Source organism: Lissotriton helveticus, chromosome 1_1 (assembly GCF_964261635.1).
Source record: "Lissotriton helveticus chromosome 1_1, aLisHel1.1, whole genome shotgun sequence".
Lineage (NCBI taxonomy): Eukaryota > Metazoa > Chordata > Amphibia > Caudata > Salamandridae > Lissotriton > Lissotriton helveticus.
In genome coordinates, this window is record NC_136057.1 from 1,343,737,032 (window position 1) to 1,343,758,142 (window position 21,111).

General features: G+C 44.6%; 1 protein-coding gene across 1 annotated transcript in view; it reads right to left on the reverse strand.

Annotated features, from left to right (window-relative positions):
• The window catches only part of LOC144823934 (coagulation factor XI-like), a 69,891-nt gene that overhangs the window by 39,929 nt on the left and 8,851 nt on the right, over nt 1–21,111 (reverse strand). The window contains exons 2-3 of the mRNA XM_078682868.1: nt 18,809–18,871; nt 5,692–5,839 (exon numbers count right to left, since the gene is read on the reverse strand). Of these exons, the coding sequence (XP_078538994.1) occupies nt 5,692–5,839; nt 18,809–18,863 (203 nt within the window). The 5' untranslated portion in view covers nt 18,864–18,871. The remainder of the gene's footprint in view (nt 1–5,691; nt 5,840–18,808; nt 18,872–21,111) is intronic.

Sequence of the window (21,111 nt, forward strand, 5' to 3'; positions counted from 1 at the left end):
AAGAAATCCCCTTGGGTACCTAAATTCACTTCAACATATAAATTCATACATAAAACCATATCACCAGAACATAACACCACCACCATCAAAGGCCAAGTGTAGGAAAAATACAAATAGTTTATTAAAATCTAATTGAACATATGATCATACATAAAGCATTCATTTCCAAAGTACAATTCAAAAAGATAAAAAACACTATTTAGCAATTAAAAATCACACAAATTAATAACACACTGAGAGAACCTGCAAGAAAAATTGTTTCTAATCATCAGTACAGGCAAATACATCTGACCAAATTCATTCTTATGACATTTGATTTGATGAGGAGCAAGAACTGTGCAATAGATATAGATTTGGATTAATATCATCAAATGTGTGGAGCCCGTGTGATTCATAAACGTCACCCTTTGTGGTGGTCCCAGCTCCAAGACACATTGATATTCTTGCACACCTCTATAAATCTGGGCTACCACCGAAGAGGATCAGGAGCACGCCCATCCTTTTCAGATAACTAGCACAACAGGCATGTGCCGTAGCCTGAGGAAATGAAGCTTCAGGCACCTGCAGGCTCCAACAGAGACTTGGACCAAAATTCAGCCGCAGTACACAGTCACCGGTGATTTATCTCCTACTGCTCATCTAGCTATTTATTAGAGCTGTGAAACTATGTAATGCTAATTTCTATTAAACCCTGGTGACCGTCAGTCAGAAGGAGTCTTAGTTTCTTCAAGTAACCCCCTCTACAGCCATGTTTACAGCGATAAGTTCTGATCCTGGGAATGGGGGGGTGTGGGGGGCAGAGCTACCCGTCATGCGGTAAACCCCACTTTTGAAGCTCTCTTTGCTCGACCCAGTGTCTCTAAGACTAAAAGGGAGGCGGCAGACTGCTCGGGAGTGGAGGCACTGCTTGAGATTGCCGCCCTGGGACCATGGCATGCAACTGACCATGTTCTTTCAAGATAGCGCCATAAGGAAGCTACCGCTGTGCTGCAAAGCAGGCCCACTGCTGTTACCCTATGGGAATCACTAGACTGCAGCCTTGAATGCGGTCGGACCCTCTTGACATGGGGCTGCAGAGGCCGCTTGCTCTCTTCCCTTCCTATGACTGGTCGATTGTCCCAAGGAGCAGAGGATGCCCCACCCACCCACAGGATAGATTGCCATCCAGTGTGTGGTGACGGCACCTGGTGTCAGTGTTGTGTGCCCTGTGTCCAGTGTCCTGTTGGGGGATGTCGCATTCCCCATACTGAAAGTATCACGGGCTGCCTGGACAACGGAAAGATGGTGTGAATGGCATGGAGCTGAATTAAAAGGACAGGTAGTGGGCCCCTGAGCAGGAATGTGGAGCTTCCCTGTGTACAATATGGAGAATGCATCCAGGTGATCACAAGCAAAATAACCAATATGGCTAGCCTCTGACAAATTCTCAGGAAGGCCCCAGTGCTTGCTTTACTCAGACTTCACTGAGTGCCTTGAACACCACCATGACATCATCAAACCTGGCCAGCTGGGGGACTGCAGGGGGTAATAGCACATCACTGTCATGGCCAGGTTGTCCTGCAGAGAGGACCTGAACTCAGACCCTCATTCTGTGCACCTTCCACCCCAGAGGGCTTCACAGCACAGAGGGCACCAAGGGCATAGCCCGAGCGGGGCCTACAGCCCAAGCAACCCGGGATAATGAGCGGCAAGGCACCATGTTATTTCATTTATGAGAGGAAACGGACAAGGCATTACTGACTACTAGACGGAGGGGTCTCCCTCGGTGTTCAGTACCCCTGAGAGACTTATCCAACATTAGTAACCACACGGAGACCTCAAAAGCAGTGGCTCTTCAGGAGTACAGCCCCATTCACCTCCGTCTCCATGCATTCCCCCTTTTGCCTTTCATCAGAAAGTTTCCTTCCGCAAGACAGGAGTAGCGCACAGAAGCTGAGCCCGATACGCAGGGGCTATATCCTGCCTCTCTGTGCCTTGCCCCGGCTCTAGCCAGACCCCACACATATGTACACATCATAGTCCTTACACAATGATCTAGTACCATTGCATCATCACTCCTAGGCTCATGGGGTGCACTAATAAGACCAAGGAAGAACACCCCCTCCACAGGGACCCCCCGACAGGGGACACCAGTTTGCCCCCTACGTATACATGCAGCAGATGTGGATGTAACTTCGCCACTGGGGTCAAACTGGATGCTACTCAAAGCTAATAACTCTATCAGAGAGGTGCTGGAGGCCAAGATTGATTCAGTGGCGACAGATCTCGGTTTACTCAGAGATCACAGAAAATTAGCAGACCAAATGCACACAGTGGAGACTCCTGTTGCCAACCTAGCCCTGGTCATTCATCTACATTGCACGATATGTCTGATCAAATCTGAACATTGGCAGCCAGAATTGAAGACCAAGAGGGCAGGGCCCAGTGTAATAATATAACAGTAGGTCTTCCTAAATGTATTAAGGGTGACTCAATGATTTCCTTTCTTGAGTATTCGCTACAAGAGGTGGTAGCCCAGGAAGGCCTGTTCAAAATGTATGCGCTGTAGTGAACATACAGAGTAGCGTACCGATTTCCCCAGTGCCAGGCGTGCTACCTCGGTCCATGGTGGCCTGGCTTCTTCATTACTGTAAGGCTATCTACTGCAACAAGCTTGCATTGCGGACCCCTTCCAAGTGGAAAATACAAAAGTCTATTTTTTTCTGAACATCACAGTAGCTGCCAGGGCTTCCTAGGATTTCCTTTATAAAAATCAAAGAGAGGCTGCGAGATCTAGATATTCCACATGCTTTGTTCCTGCAAACCTCAGCATACAACAGAATGAAAAGTCTTTTTTTTTTAAACCCAGACTGCAGCACAGGAATGGCTTCACAAGCAGGTTCCCCAATGCAGTCCAGACCATAGGAAAGGTATCCCCATACTGTGGAGATTCAAATTGCCCAGGAGAAAGAAAGCTGAGGGCCCAGTGTAACAGGCTTGGGCAGGCAGAGGCCTGGCTCTTGCAACGTCTGTACTGATGGGGCACTGCGAGAGAGACAAGGGAAGTGCTGTCTCTTCGGCCGAGGACTCTGGGTCGTGTCTGGACAGTATCACTAGCTCCTGCGCCCATCTGCCTGAGATCACAACTAATTTGGTGGATGACATTTGACAGTACAATATCCCCGGCTGGTGTGCTGGGGAGGAGTAAGCTGCGCTCAGGAGATCAGCTGGAAAGACCCCTCCCGATATCTGTGACACACCAACTGAATAGCCTCCTGCATGGCTTGTTTATGTGTGAGTCCTGGGGACGGGTAGGGAAGGACTCAAACTCTAGATCCCAGGACTAAGAGGGTTTACTCCCCCTCCCTAATATCAATTGACAGTCCCATCAGATCTCACTAGAGAAGCATTAATGCTATGGTTTATTATTGTTTGGATGGGGTGACATGGCCCGACTGCCCGGGGAGGCGTATTGGGTGGCGGTGGAAGGGGACGAAGTTTCTCCATTCATCATATAATTGGGTGTTTGCTTTATTCCTACACACACATATCCTACTGGAGGGAGGTATGGAGTAGGCCGCATGTTGGGATGCAACTTGTTCAGATTCTGACTCTAGCCCGATAGCTAGCACTACTACCACTATAGGGTGGCTTCCAAGAAATTCCTCTTCCAGGAGGCACAAAGACCAGTCATATCTTAAAGGATGGAAGGTCCAAATTGCTTTAATGCAGGAGACTCGCCTAACAAAAGAGGATAGCCTGGCACTGCAGAAGTGCTGGAGGGGTAACATCTTTGCTCCTATGTATTCATTACTCACTAGAGGGGTGCCGGCTTGGATGCTTTCCGGGACCCTGTTCTTCTCACAGATAGAGATGACTGACCCAGAAGGCAGTGCTTAATTTGAGACGTGCTTTCCGGTGCTCAGCACCGGCACTTCTTTCACAGGTCCAGGGCTACGATTCCTCGACCCTGCAGGTGGTGGGCTCAATATTACTTGCATTTTGTTTTTACACTCATCTGTCGGTGTAGGTAAAGAAGTAAAACACATGACTTAGGGAACAGACAGCAGAGCATGGTTACAGGATAGAGACTGAGGCAATGCCGGAGTTGAAAATTCAGTACACCCAAAGTAGATGTGGGCTGTGGCCTCCTTGGCAACATTTTCAGCACCAGCACTCTTTTTTTTCACAAAAAAAGCACTTGCAGAAGGTAGATGTGATATTTGCAGTCAAGTTAAATGGCAATGACATAGCCCTAGTGAACATTTATGCTCCTAATGTGGGCCATACAAATACAAAAAGGTACCCCCTTCTCACAAAACTTACACCATTACTTTAGACAAAACCGAATAAACACATTAATTGAATCCGGTCTGGTATATTTATTTTTACCTTGTATTTTTTAGAATTTTTAGAAAGACTTTTTTGATTGGCAGGAAAGTATACACATATCAGGAGATATTTACATTCTTATTTGGTCAACAAATAACATATTAATACAACAAACACATTACACAAGACGTGAATATACACAAAACCTCAAAAGCAACAACAGCTCACTAACTTAGATAAAAGGGTTCTCAAGTACTACAAATGTGCAGCACAGACGGCAAACTTCTGTATAGTCAGGTTAGCAATCAACGTGGCCTTTGCACTCTATTACTCTAATCTCTATGGTGGTTGGAGGTGGCCTTCATACAACCCCTACATGAGCAAACCTTTCAGCGCTCAACTGCAGTAGGCAAGGTCACATCCCCTACAAGCTATGCACCATGAGGCCACAGACCATGTTGGCAAAGCCACAGTGACAAGGCCACTGAGCTCGTAGGCAAGTTCCTGCACGGTGGCTTGTCTCTGCACACCTTTTCCTTAATTTTGTACTGTTTATTCCACATTATTTACAAGTCCCTCTGGTCAGAACGGGCCGCTATGCAAGGAGGAAGAGGCATACCCTCACTAGCCCGGTGCCTCCTCTGTGTGTCAGACTGTCCATTGCCCTGACGCACACCCCTTCCGCAGTGCCATGGACACCAGAATCCTGATCAGACTGGCTGCATATGATGCTGTCTCTCTACCTGGGTCTTCAGCACTTCGGATCCCAAATTTCCATGCTGCTGCTTGAAACCCGAATGTATCCGTTGCCATATCTTTGGGTGTCTAAAGTTAGCCACGGGTATCAGTGATCGATAGGGGTCAACTATTCTCTTGGGGGGGGGGGGGGTGGCTGCAGTGCCTTGAAATCATTTAATTTCACTGGGGAAGGAATGGAACACAGATCTTCTCCATTCCCTCGTTGGCTACCTGCCTCTTACAAAGCCCACTTAAAAACACCCATTAACAACTAAAGGGTCTGTGGTGCACAACAACTTCAGGTATCATTGAGTATTATTCGGTGTACTGGTCCACACAGACATCCAACTTGTTGATGACATCAACTAATGTCTCCCTGTACAGGATAAATAGGATGCACACAGAGGAGGTGCAAATATAATTTGTAACCATAATTCCCCGCCTTTCTGCACCTTGCTGAAAATTGGGTGCAAATAGCTGCATCCTGGAATTAGTTTGGTTTTGGGACTTCCATACTCACCTGCACTTAAGGGCCTGCTTACATAAGTTTTCAGTTCTGCTGTCATGTTAGAGGCCAGTGATATATCTTTCTTGTTCAACAGCAAATATACCCATAAATACACATTATAAAACGTCAGCTACCTTGGAATGTCGGGATGCCTTAAAATAAAGGTGAAAAATGTGCATCGAAAATGGGCAGTGCAGTAAATCTGGCAGCATTCCGCGTCTGGAGTCAAGATTCTCTCAATGTCACTTCCAGGAAAGTCCACATTCTCTAAGAGAGTAGGATCTAAAACAGAGACAGAAATGTATATTATGAAAGAATACAGGATCCTATATGAAATTGTATCAATAGATGTTTAGGATAAACAGGATAACCAGACAATAGCACATTTTCCTTTGTAGTTTAAAGAACCTCAGTCGACATATTAACTCACCCTCTGAAAGCACAGAATACTTAAAAGCAGACAATATGGAACATACTGAAAGAAAGTATTACAAAGCAGTGCAGAACGGTCCAATCTAGGTACAAGGGGTGTAACAAACACCCCTGCCGCCCCCTGTGGTGCGGGGGCCCAGTCTTAAGTATGTGAGGGGGGGGTGCCCTCAGCTCATCTGTAGACAGCTGTGTGTCTAGCTCTGAAGCAGCTGCAGTGTGTAGCCTGCTCGGAGCTCCCCGCATGGACCCAGAGCTGAAGAAAAACAAAGTAACAACTCTTCAGTCAGAGCCCACTAGGACCCTGACAAGGGTGGGGGGGCCTCAGAGATATAATTTCATTACAAGACCAGTGGCTTCATTATGCATTCATCTTTTGAATGCAGTCACAAGCAGCCGCACTACATCATAAAAAAACAATTCTATAATGCAGTGAACACACGGTATAAAAGGCATGAGGAGCAAACAGACTGAGTCATTTTAAATGCGGCTCGCAAGCAGATAAATTCCTCACAGTTTACTATTCGATTTTTATGCCTGGCTTTTCATCATATTAAGCTTTTCTTGTCTTATAGACTTGTAGACTGTTCTGCTTTATGGCTTGTTCACTGTATTGCCTATCTCTTTTATTTTCCCACTTTGAATCTTCAAGTTTACACCCTGGGTTTCGCCCCATCCTTCCCCCACCCCTCGATTTCCAATCTATGGTTATTGAGTTTTACCCGCCCTTCCCCTCCCCTTCCTCACCGAAGTTAATTTTTTCTCCTCGGGCTGGCCCGCACTTGCATTCAAGGGTGCCGCGCATTTGCGAAACGCCCTCTCACTTCTTCACTGTTTGTCCGCTTTACCGTCTTTAAGCGACTTTGTTTCCTTAATCCTTTGCGCATCACTTTATTTTAATCTCTATACACCGTCTTCGCGAGCGCGTCTTCAAAACAAAGGAATGCACCTTATCAACGGTGGCTCCGCGTGCCCCGCTTGCCTATGGTCTTTCCTTTAATTGAATTCTCCGGCAGCGGCTGGGCTCGAGCGATCGTGTTAGTTACATCGCTCTCCTCAGCTGCTGCCGGAGATCATTTTGGCCCCTCTTTTTTATGATTGATCCTTTAAAAAAAAAATTTTAATGGAAAATTAGGGGAAAAGCAGTTTACAAACCTATACAGTTGCCCAAACAAGGGGAAAGTCCGATTATAAACCTATGCAGTTGCCCAAACAAGGGAAACTCTGACCTTGACTCTGAGGATGCCACTGCTAGTTCCCCTAATCATGGTAATGAATCTTTTAAAATATTCGTCAAAAGAGTAATGAGGTCTTGCATGCTGGACACCCTTAAAGAGGTGATGTCCTCAAAGAGACCCCTTGCCCTCAATCACGACGATCTCCCTGATGACCCGCCTTCTCGTGATCCTCAATGTCTTACTCAGGGCAAGAGGACCAAAAAGTCTAAACATTCTAAGCCTCTTTCTGCAAGCACTATGGGAGGTCCTAGCATCTCAACTGGTTTAGGAGGTCTTAGCACCTCAAACTTGATTGGAGGCCCTCGCGCCTCAAATGTTACTGGTGTCCCTCGCGGCACAACTTTGATGGGTGTCCCTGATGGCACAAATTTGATGGGTGTCCCTAGCGGCACAAACTACAATAGTGCTCAGAACGACGCAGACTCTGACTCCGAGGAAGAGGAAACTTTCCAAAACCCCTACAATGAATTTGTCCTGGATATGGAGATTGATTTTAACAACCAACTCGAGGTCGACTCCTCCACCTCCTTTAAAAATGCTATCCTCAACCCCTTGGGAGAGGAAATGTTCTGCCCTCTCAACATCTCCCACCACAATAGCTCTAAATGGTTCCCTCAGGAACATGTTTCCCAATGTATTACAAGATGGCTCAGGAATTCACTCGTAAGAGAGACTCGGAACACCCTCAAATCCGAGTGCCCCGGACCCTCCATACAAGACAAGGTTTGTCAGACTCCAAACCTTGACCCTGACTTGATTACATTTCTATTTAAACTGCGCAAAGACCCAAGGAAAAGTCTGGAGAGAGCCCTTAAGGGCTGCCAGGATCGTCTCCTCGACATCCTTGGCCCCCTCACCAGGATTTTGGACTTGACAGAAGAGTCTCATATCTCTTGCACTCCTCTTGACATTAACCTCATTAGAGGTTGGAGTCAAAGTGCCCTCGTCCTCCTCAGAAACGCCAATTCCAGTCTCAACATCGAGAGGAGGAGAACCATCCTCACCAAGATCAACCCCAAGTTGTGTGATTTGGCCGAAAAGGAGCCCTCTCAGAACCCCAGGGTCCTCATCTTTGGCGAAGACATGATTAAATTAATAGGAAAGTATGTCTATCTTTACCGCTCTTGACAAGGCCCAGACCAATATGAAATGCATCTTTAATACCAACCTTTTTGGACAGGTTGGAAGAAGGGGCCGTTCTTCCAGCCGTGGCAACCAACGGCCCTTCTCAACCTTCAGACGAACAGGTAGAGGATTCTACCCATCTAACCATCAATTCCATCCTCAGAGAAGAAGAGGCTCGCGGAACAGAGCATACAGATCCAGTAGAACACCCAACAACACCAATCCTCCAAGTAAGTCCTCCTCTTCCTTCCTCTTCTTCCCCCCAAAGGTAGGGGGCAGGCTCCAATACTTTTATCATGTATGGGAATCTTTAACTCAAGACCCCTGAGTTTTAGAGACCGTTCGGGGTTTCAGAGTAGATTTTCTAGATCTCTCTTTTCAAACGCAGTCCCCCAAACCTTTGACCCGTTCGGAGGACCATTAGAAGATGGTCGAAGAGGAGATCGCCTCTATGCTTCAAAAGGGCGCTATTGTAGAAGTCCCATGATCTCTAAAGAGGTTGTCAGCACTCTTTTCCTCGTTCAAAAAAGGACAAGGTTTGGAGACCGGTCATAAACCTTCGGGAAGTAAACAAATACCTAGTTTACATACACTTCAAAATGGAGGGTATTCACCTCCTGAGGGACATCCTCCTGGAAGGAGACTGGTTGGTCAAGCTGGATTTAAAGGACGCTTACTTTACCATCCCTATGGCCCAAGAACACCAACCCTTCCTTCAGTTCATCTGGAACAACCGTCTTTTCCAATTTCAGGCTCTCCCCTTCGGTCTTTCCTCTGCCCCTTGGTGTTTCACCAAGATTATGAGGACTATCGTCTCTCTTTTGAGAGAAAGGGGTATTTGCTTAATTATTTATCTGGACGACATCCTCATCATGTCCCAACTCCACCCGCAACTCCTCAAGGATCTCAATACTGCCATGGATCTTATAGAAAGTCTCAGTTTCATTATAAACCGGGAAACATCTATCCTTACCCCCTCCAAATACTTGGAGTTCCTCTGGTTCACCGTAGATACCTCAATGTGCCTTCTCCTTCTTCCCACTAAGAAAATGGCCAAAATTTGCAAAGAGATCAGGTCAGTTCTAAAACAAGAGTCTCTAACCCTGCATGAGTTAGCCAGACTTCTGGGCCTCCTTTCGTCTTCCATTCAAGCTATCTTTCCGGGACCCCTGAATTACCTTACTCTTCAGAGAATAAAACGAAAAGCCCTCAGGTCTGGTCTATGGTACAGACAGAAATTTTGTGACCTTGGATCAAGAAGCCAGATCGGAACTCTCTTGGTGGCTGGAGAATTTGAATGCCTGGAATGGCAAAGCAATCTTCGGCTCGGCCCCGGAATTTGTCCTAGAATCAGACGTGCTCCTTCACGGTTGGGGTGCTCACTTCCTCGACCACAATATGGGTGATGTATGGTCTCTTGCGTAATCCTCCCATCATATAAATTTCTTAGAGCTTACGGCAGGCTTATATGCCCTAATGAGCTTCAAACACTCACTTCAGGGCAGATCTGTCATCCTGAAGATGGACAACACCTCCGCAGTCTCATATATCAACCGCCTTGGTGGGAGCAGATCAGCAGACCTCTCCGATTTAGCCAAGAAGCTCTGGATGTTTTGTTTAGAACACAAGATTTCCCTGAAGGCAGAACACCTCCCTGGAAAGTCAAATTTTTCTGCGGATTGGAACTCGAGATTCTGCTCAGACTTCAACGATTGGAAACTCAATGTGAACGTTTTCGGTGTTCTGTTTCACTTTTGGGGTCCTCTGGATGTGGACTTATTTGCCAGCAGATTGACTTTCAGTTGCTGAAATACTTCAGTTGGATGCCGGACCCGGGCGCTCTTGCAGTGAACGCCTTTCTCCAGTGCTGGTCTGGTTTCAAATGCAGACGGAGAAGATCACTACCTAATTCTTTCAGGGAATTCGAACCTTCTTGTTTGGAAAATGTCAGGCAATCCAACGAATTCTCTGGCCCTTCATCAGCTCTCACTTTCCTCAGAGAATCCTGGGCACCAGGAACACACTATAGATACAACAACATTTGGAGAAAATGGTTTTGTTGGCTGCTTGGAGAGGAACTTTGATCCCGTGGAGGCTCCTATCGTGAATATAGTTAACTTTCTTGTCGAACAATTTGACATGGGCCTTTCTTATAGATCTATTAATTGTAATAGATCAGCAATCTCTGCTGGACACTCCCTTGTGGATGTATGACGTTACAACGCATACTTTTACATCGCATGCCTTTACAACGCGGTTTTTACATCGCATACCTTTACAACGCATAGTGCTTTGGGGTGCTGGTTAGTGAATAGTTTAATTTACTATTCCAACTCCAGTCCCCGTGGACACTAGGGAAGGTGTTGGACAGTAAATTAAACTTATTCCCTTTCCTAGAGCGCCCCCCAGCGCAATGCGTTGTAATGGTTTGCGTTGTAAAAGTTGCGTCGTAAGGGCACTGCGTGGTAAAAGTTGCGTTGTAAAGGATGTTTCCCCTCCCTTGTCAATGGTAAAACGGTAGGTAAGAATGTTATCATTTGTAGAGTTCAGAAAAGTATTCGACTGAAGACACCCCCCTAGACCTAATTACTAATCCTTGTGGGATGTTAAAGCTATTTTAGACCTTTTTTCTTCTTGGCCTGATAATGCTTCACTAAATAGAAAATGTCTTTCCATTAAACTAGCAACTCTCTTGTGTTTCATTTCTTGTCATATAGTTTCTGATGTGAAATGTCTTGATATTTCTAATAGATCATATGATATGTATGGAGTTAAGTTTGAAATCCTTAGAAGGACCAAAACTATGTCAGACTATTTTTTATCCTCGTTTCGATCTGTGCAAAAGACTCTGTGTTGTAGACTGTATGAAAGATTATGACTCTAGAATGAGAGGTGTTCGCCCTCAGGGTGCTAATCAACTCCTTATTTCCTTTGTTAAACCCTTTAAACTAGTTTCTTCTTCCATACCCAGATGGGTCAAGTCCGCAATGAGCCTTGCTGGGATTGACCTATCTAAATTCCAGGCCCACTCTCTCAGAGGTGCTATGGCCAGTAAATGTTTCTGGTCTGGTGGTAAGTTGGATGATATCCTGAAAGCGGCTGATTGGTTCAATGCTTCCACTATTGCTCATCACTATTGTAAACCTATCGAGCATATGTCTGATGTTGTCCTTCAAGGCTACCAACGTGCATAATGTAGCCTTTGGTCTTGTAATGAGAACTGGATTTCATTAAAGACACGGAGGCTAACATTATTCCACCCGTCCCTCCCTTAGACGGAGTACTTATTGCTATGTTTATTTTTCTATGCATTTGATTATACTGCTTTTACCGCTCGAGTTTATGACCTATTTAACATTTTCCTCCTTATTTCCAGAAAACTCCACCTGATGGATTATTCTCATCATCTTTGACTCCTCCTCAATTTGTGTCCTCCTTCGGATTCCTGTTTTCTTCTCTCTCAAGATCAAGTTGGATCTCACCTTTGTGGAACTTTTGTTGCTTTGAATCATTTAAAAGAGGCAGTCTGTTTGCTCCTCATGCATTTTATACCATGTGCTCACTGCAATCGAGAATTGTTTTGTTTATGATGTAATGCGGCTGCTTGTGACTGCATTAAAAAGAATGCATAATTTTAGCCTCCGTGTCTTTAATGAAATCCAGATTCTCTGGTCATGCTAATAGGAGAATCGCAATTCTCCTCACGGCACCCCTCCTCTGAGAAGGGACGAGGCGGGAGAAGATTTGTAGCTACAGGAGCAGGACTCTGCTGGGACGCATTGGAAGGTACAAAATCAGGGGCAAATCTATCAGTAGTGAAATGACACCAGGGTTCAGGAGCAAAGGGGGGCATCTTGCCTGTGTAGACTGCATTTATTTTAACTTGTAGGCTACTCAGATATGTGTTTTCCCTCATATCTGCCCTGCATCAACCGTTGTTTCCAGTCGCTGGAGAGAAAGATACTGGAAGGACAGGTAGAAAAAAAACCAGACCAGCCACAGATTGGCATCAGAGATGATCAGTAGTTTCATTTCTAGATTATTTCTGAGAGGCTGTATTGCGATCGTGCTCTGGCTGCTTGTCAGGAGTTGTGATTCTTTATAAGCGAGTGGCACAGCATCAGTCATCCAATGACAGATCAGTTCGTGCTCAAGACACTAGAGGAGGTGCTGAGAAGGCAGGGTAAGCACTTTCATCACATGCAATGCTTTCAATATGTCACTCACCATCAGGGCCGACTTTAGCTCTGGTGGTGCCCGGTGCTACAGTTTTCTTTTTGGCACCCCTCATCCAATGACCTCCTCCCAGGATTCCCTCACTACCATCTGTCAAAAGTGCCCCTCATCTCTCCATAGCCCATATCACATTTCATTTGTTTTAAAGCACTGTTAAAGGGTGGTTTTACCAATCCACTCACCTAGCCTAATAAAAGATAGATCTGTTCTTTGCAGCAGGCATATTAACAGTCTATGCTACTTTATGGTAAGTCAAAACTGCCACTACACACAATCCTGATCTATTTCTCTAGAAGGAACATCAATTACAAGAGTTATTTTGACATTTGTATTGCTGCCCGAAAGCTGGATGCACAAGGAACTCTGCAGCAGGCTTTTCTAACGTCAGGCGTTTCTAAGCTGAGCACCCCTCCTGAGTACAGTGCCCTCTCCAGGTCAGCGCCTAGTGCGGCTGCACCACTCACACTGCCCTAAAGCCGGTCCTGCTTACCATTCCCAAGCCAGGTGCATATTTTCCCCTAAAAGCTAGAAGAACTAATAAAAAGGAACCAGTAGTGGAAAGTTGAAATAAACACATTTAAGACAAAGTGATTTTCCAGGGTGAACGAAGGCGAGTGCTTCTGTTCTTGTTCTCGAAACGTAGACACTTACTTGGCATTAAACTAATGTTTGTTGTCTGTACATACAGTTCCTCCTGGGGTGCAAAGTCTTTTCCATTTTTTGGGGATGCCAGAGCTCATTAACACAATGTAATAAATGTGATTGGATTCACAGCAGTCCATTTGGGATAGCACTTGTGCTGGAGAAAGGTTCCTTGACCTCAGCTCCATAGTAAACACTGCAGAGGACCCAAGGAACACAAAGGCCAGTGCATATTTCAACGTAGGGGCAATAATGCTGCAATTTGTATTTTTCAGCTGGCATTATGTTAAAACCTATATGCAGTGTTATATTAGAATGCTGCCTATCCATGAGGTGATGCAGTCCTTGGAGTTATTTAACGTATTACTCCTGTATGATGTTCTAACCCTATTTTATAGTTTCACTCTCAAGTGCAAAGCGAGACGTCTACACATAAAGCCTGTACTCTCAGAGAGAAATATAAGGGACATAGTGGAAGATGAAATTAGAGCTGAGAGGGCACCCGTCAGAGCAAGAAAGTGATAGAAGGGAAACATGATTGAGAAATGTAACAATGAGGGGAAACAAATGTGAAAAGCCAGAGAAAAAAAAAAGATTAGGTGACAGAAGAAGCAGAGCATAAGGGGTGAAGAACGAGAGAGGGGGGAAAACAGAACGTAAAGCAGAGGAGGTGCAAGATAATGAGAAGGAGCTAAATGGAAATATTAAGTGTAAGTGAAGCAGAGAGAGAAAGAAAGAGACGACGGGTGAGAGAACTATGAAAAGAAGAAGACTTGAGGTGGGGAAAGTGAGAAAAGATACAGTGAGATCAACAGAGAAGACATTTTTGTGATCTGTTGTTCATGAATTTGAATCTCAACTAGGCCAAGGCATACTTCAAAAACTCTTTATATGAGAGGTGCATTGAGGTGAAGATGGTAATCAGAGAATTCCACAGACCAAAGGAGTGTGAAATAAGTTTACAGTGTTTGAGTGTAACAGCAAAATATAGGACCACAAATCTGAGAAACCTTAAAGCAACCTGAGATGTGAATATATAAACAGAGGAAAAAAGTAATCTTTAAAGAGCACAAATGTGTACATGTGAGGAAGAAAACAGGATTAGAGCTATGGGAAATGCATTAGTTTGCACTTAGGAAAAAACTCTGGCTAATGAAAGAATCGAAGATCAAAAGGTAAAAGAAATCCCCAAACAGTAAGTATAAAAGGAGCATGACAAGCCCACAAAGCAACATAAAGAGTGAAAGAGACCCACACGAGCACACGAGGCACCCTTGAGAATGAGGGAGAAAGGCAGCTAAGCCACGAGAGAGAGAGCATATGAATTGAGTTTTGTAAGGATCACTGAAAAACAATACGTTCTTTCTATTGATCAAAATATGTTCTGCAGAGAAAATTAAAGATGCCAGAGATGGTAGATTGTGTTGCATGGACCAGTGTCAGTGAAAAAATAAAGAGAGGATGAGCAAAGAGAGAAAGGTAATGTTAGACAACCTAGGAGAGAGTGAAAGAAATCCCTCAAAATAGGACCCAGCAGAACCCAGAGGATCAGACTCCTTCCCTTCCTCTACGAACCCACAGATATCAACTGCAGAGTACCCCAGGGATCATCGCTCAACCCCACGCTCTTCAACTTTTACATGGCCCCCCTTGCCACCATCGTCAGATAGCATGGGCTCAGCATAGTATCATACGCTGACGACACCCAGCTCATCCTCTCCCTCATGAAGAACCCTGAAGACTCCCGACTCTGCTTCCAGGAAGGAATGAAGGACGTCGCAGCCTGGATGAAAAATAGCTGCCTGAAGACTGAGGTCCTCGTCCCTGGACCCTCCACCTCTGCCTAGGACAACACCTGGTGGCCCTCTAGAGTCCTCCCACCCCAACAGACCATGCACAGAACCTCAGCATCATCTTTGACTCCTCCCTCACCATGACCAACAGATGAGAACTCCGTCGCCTCCACCTTTTTCAATTGCCTCTGCGGCCTCCGAAAGACCTTCACATGGATCCCCCGGAATGCTGAAAGACCCTCACCCACGCACTCGTAACTAGCAGACTGGACTACGGCAACACCCTCACCGCCGGAATCAACAGAGCCCTCCTACACAAGCACCAAACCACCCAGAACACCACAGCCTGACTTGTCCTCTGGACCCCACAGTACGAACACATGATCCAACACCTACAATACCTCCACTGGCTCCTCGTCGAGAAGAGAGTAACCATCGAACTGCTCACCCACGCCTACAAATCCCTCCACAACATTGAATCCAAATACCTCAACGAGAGAGTCGCCTTGCACGTACCCAAAAGGAAGCTCCGCTCCCCGACCTCGCCCTGGCATCTGCAGGAACAGAGCAGGTGGAAGAGCCTTCTCCTATGTCGCAGCCAAGGCCTGGAACGAGCTCCCAGTGAACATCAGACACTCCTGGACATCTTCAGAAAGAACCTCAAGACCTGGCTCTTCGACAGAACCGGAGCTGCACACCCCCCACCCGTCCCCCACCCCCAGGGCTTTGAGACCCTCATGGGTGAGTAGCGCGCTTTAAAAAAACCCTGATTGAAAGATCGAGAGATGGGGCGAAGATGGATGAAGTAAGGCCTCAGGGAGCAATAGTATGGGACCCTGGAAGGCAGAAAGGGTGAATGAAACAACCCCAGAGATGTGATAAAAAATGTTGAAAAAGAAAGAAAGATCTATAATTGTAGGGTAAAAAGATCCCAAATAGGAAAATGGTTGGAGGAGACCGGAAGTCCACAAAGAGTAAAAAAGTAAAAGAGAGCCAGTGAAAGACAAAGGTAGAAGGCTTCTGAAAAGTATTAAGACTTTGCAAAAGAGAAATAATGCAGAAGGAGAAATCCACTGAAATACGGTAAAGGAGACACAGCAAGAAAATTAGATAAAAGAAACACCAGAGGGAGAGGAGAACTGTATTCCCTTTACATGAGTTGTTGGTCAGTGTTCAGTGTATGTGTGATGTGCTGGATTGTGAGCACAGATTTTGAAGCTCTACTTAAGTGTAAATAGCTCACACTGGTCTGATCAGCCACTGCCGAATCCCCCAATAGTGCTACCTTCTCGGACTGCTCATCCGGATCGAGGTCCATTCATTAAAGCTCATGGACCAGTACTGCATATTCCATAATTAAAATCCAACTCTGTCAGGTATGAAACTGGGGTGTGTGGGGGCATCAAGTAAGAGTCTATCCGACTCTTCTTCACCTTTTAAAAATGACTGACCCGTTCTCCTAATTCCCATCTCAGGAACAGTGACTCAATTAATATATGTACATTGTTAAACCTGGCATCCTTGCTGCGGTTTCCCTGACTTTTTGCTTTCGGTCCTCCTGTTTTTGCTGACTTTCGGCACTATACCACTACTGACCAGTGCTAAAGCGAATGTGCTTTCTGCTTCAAATATGGTGTCATTGGCTTAAGGGGTGGGCGGAATGCGTTACGCAAATCTCCGTGAAACGGTAAAAAATCTCCACGAACACGCAGAAATTCCGCAAACACGCAGAATTGCTTGTTCGCTAAGCTTTTTTACTGTTCGCAATCGCTGTTTACATGCTCGGGGGGAAATATCTCGCGAACACGCATTTTGTGAACGTGAACAAGCAAAAGATTTCGCGAAGTCACAGCATGCAGAATTTTGGGCAATTTCGCGTTTTCCGCGGAACGCAAAATTACCCAAATTCCGCAAATTTCGCAAACGGAACGGAATTTACCGCCCGGGCCTAATTGGCTTATCCACAATTTACATATTTCGTTTACTTAAAAGTTCCTGGTATACTGTAATAAGTGTGCCCAGGGTCTGTAACTCAAATGCTACTAGTGGGTCTGCAGCCCCGATCGTGCCACCCACTTAAGTAGCCCCCTAAACATGTCACAGGCCTGCCTTTGCAGAGCCTGTGTGTGCAGCTTTGAACTGCCATGTCGACCTAGTTAACCTTTTTGCCAGGCACAAACCTGTGTTGGGCAAATCACTGACTTTGGTAAATTGTTTCTTTCTAAAATGTTGTTCAACAATTGAAATCTTCCTCAGGCAAATCTCTCTCTATCTTGATGGCAAACAACAAATAAAGATTAATAAAGCTATTATCAGAGACCGTTCAGGTTGCGGCTTAAGGTATATTCAGGGCCACTGGAATTATGCGGCAGGAGAGGGTTAATTATGCTGCAGGGTTGAGTAAATTATGTTGCAAGGAAAAGCAAATTATGAGATGTAATGTAGTACATTTTTTAAAAGTAGTACTTCATTATTTTGTACTTTTTACACTGTCTGGACATGAGGTGAGGTGTACCCAAATACAGCAATAAGCAATTGAAAGGTGACCAGTCAACCTATGCAAATGGCCTTTCACTGTGCTGTAACGTGTGGCACTGGGATTTGGGTAACTTTTGAACCATTTGAGCTAGAAAAAAACATTAATATTTTTTGTTAAAACCTACAGATTATGCAGCAGATGATGGATTATGTGGCAAATGCGGCAAATTCATAATTATGCGCAAATCGCTGCAGCCGCACAATCGCATAATTTCAGTGGCCTTAGGTATAATAATAATAGCAATGAAAACAACAATGTTGTGTATTATAATAATTATTATTAGCTAACAAGCACGAGCCAGCCTGTCAAATAGGATCAAAGTGAGTTAGGAAACAGAAACAAATTCTGGTGAAATATTGATAACCAGATCACAGTCATGGTTTCATCTGGATATGGTCAAATTGCTTTTTCTTAATGAAATGTCAAATTAAATGTGTATGTGGTGATGAAGACATACCCTTTCTCTAAAGATACCTTATATTGGAGCCCGTGTACTGACCCCCTACATATTCCAGAGATTTTTCTTGGGCTGCAGTACATCCTTGCAGAGTTATTGAAGCAGCATTGGTTACATGTAAATACGTGCAGGAGGATACCCAGCCCCTTTATACATTTATTCAAAAGTCATACATATTTGTGCACCTTGTTTTATTTCACCAAGCAAGAGTCCCTTCTGTTTCCTCACTGGCCATATATTGACAAATCTCCACTATTCCATGTGCTCACTCTGAATCCAGTAGGCACCCAGGGGTGTCGCCATTAAATATGTACACTGCATGTTACCATATCAAATAAAATAAACAGTGACAAAGCCTATATGTCTCACCTTTAGGACATAATAGCTCTTTGCCAATGCATTTTTCTGATGCCGCACAGCACTGGCAAAAAAAAAACATGCCATCACACGACTTCTGTTTCTGATCATGCCATTCTGTAGGTGAGACATGAGCCACAAAGCATGCCAGCACCTACACAATCACGTGGTTGCCATTTTCCTTGTCACCACTTGCGTCATTAAATGAAGAAATTGCTATTTTCTTAACTAAAAGCGCAATATAAAATAAGCATTGGCATAGCCAATAGGTCTCGCTTTTGGGACCTTATAAGTATTTAGTTATGCAGCACAATATCCTTGGTGCAACAACATTAACTGTTGCATGGTTAAACACTTATAAGGTCCCAAAAGCGAGACCTGTTGGCTATGCCAATGCTGGTTAGGACTTTCACCCTGTCTGTAAATGTCTCTTACCTTGACCTGATGTTGCACACACAAGAAAGGCTTGAAGAAGGATGAAATATTTCATGATTTTATCTGTAAAAAATAATTATAGACTTGATTAGTAACAAAATGATGAGGATGGAAGGAAAAACATTCTGTTAATGAGTTTTACATCTGTCCACTGGTTCATCACTCCACACAGTTTATTATTTGTTTAAAATCACCCAATTGACACTTCTATCAGGCAAAGGAAATTAAGTAATAAGTGGTGTGAGTTCAAATTAGAGTCTGAAGCCACACATTGGGTAAAATGTCTTTGGTGTCCCTTTTGGGCCTGAAATGACCTTATTATCATTGTTTTCCACTTGCGTTTTCCAAAACACGACAGAAAACTCACTGGTCATTGAAAATACAAACATGTTGGAATGTGCTGCACTCACTGTGTGTGTGTATAAATACACTTCCTAGGTGTCTAAGTGGACAGTGTGAACAATCAGGTAAGGTCAAAAAACTTTTTGCTATATGTTGATTAAACTGTATGTAATTGAAATATCTTTTACCCCTATCATATGGTTTGACCTTCCGGTCATACACAATATGATTTTTTAAGAATACCCATTAAAAATATATATTTTATATAAACATTGTTAATCTTTCGATTATTCCTTCTTGATCACTGACCTTACCTGATTGTTCACACTGTCCACTTAGACGTCCTAGGAATATTTTTTTCACACCAGTTGCTACCCTGCCCTAGGAGTCTATATACTACCCAGGGGGTCCTTGTTGTTTTCACCTAAATACACTTCCTATTCATGTTTCCATGTTGAGACACCACCAAGGAATGGCCCCAAGATACCTCCTGACATAGACATCAGAAGGCCAAGCGCTCAGGCCCTCGGATTCAATGATAAGAGGCAGATGACACATGGATGCTCCACCACCCATCCAACTTTTCACTGAATGTCTTTGAGGCTTAAGATCTGGTTTTGGTATTTTCCATTATTCTGGGCAGAAGGGAATAACAAACCTATCAGCTATTTCTGTCAGTTGTTTGCATGGAACCAGCAGTGCAAATGCACTCTCAAGCAGGTCAATCTTCGACAACGAGCGAGCCCCATTTGAGAAGTGATATTATTCAGAACATACAAATATTACCTAGGTCATGGATTAGAGCGAAACCATCATCATGTAGTCAAGTCAGTTCTACTTACTCCCAGGTAAATGCACCATGCCAGTTAAAGGACAAGCAGTATCCAAAGCTCCTGTCTCTTCTATTATGAAGATTTACTCCCCGTGCAGGACTGCACAACAGAGAAGAGATCCACTAAGCTACTCATCTAAGAAATTTGAAAACCATTTGAAGATACTTATGCTAAGGGGAACAAGAGATCGGTCACATACTGGGGAACCTACAAACATTATCAATATTTCCTTTATGGCACAAGATCCAATGGTCGATGTGAGAGGTTTACCTCGGTGGACAGAAGATACGTTTGTGTCACTAGTTTGTGGGATCTTAGGGGGTGGGTAATGGCAGCACCAAATGTAAAAGGATTGCTACTGCCCAGAGCCAGCTTTAGCGCTTTGCAACAATTATTTTTGATGCCCCTACCCCCATGACCTCCTCCTCAGATTCTCTCACTACCACCGGGCAAAAGTGCCCCTCATGTCTCCAGTCATAAGTCAGTGCTAAACACAGCACACTTCCTGAGGTCAGCGCCCCCTCCACAGGTCAGTGCCCAGTGTGGCCGCACCAGTCGCACTGCCCTAAAGCCAGTCCTGCTTCTACCCAGTATCTGGTGAGCCACTGCGGGAAACAACCTTTACAACGCAACTTTTACAACACTCTACCATTACAACGAAAATTTTACAACGCAACATCCATTACATCGCATGCCATTACAACACAACCATTACAACGCATGACACTACAACGCATACCACTACAACGCATGTCATTACAACGCATAACATTACAACGCATAGTACCCTTACACTATCCAACACTTACCCTACTGTTGCACCCCCCTGGAGTTAGAATAGTAATTTTTACCCCTCCACTATCCAACACTTACCCTACTGTTGCACCCCCCTGGAGTTAGAATAGTAATTTTTACCCCTACACTATCCAACACTTACCCTACTGTTGCATCCCCCTGGAGTTAGAATAGTAATTTTTACCCCTACACTATCCAATACTTACCATACATGCAATGTAATGTTATGCGTTGTAATGGTATGCGTTGTACAGGTAGTATGCATTGTAATGGAATGCGTTGTAAAGGTAGTTTTTAAAAATTCATTGCAATGGCATGCATTGTAATGGAATG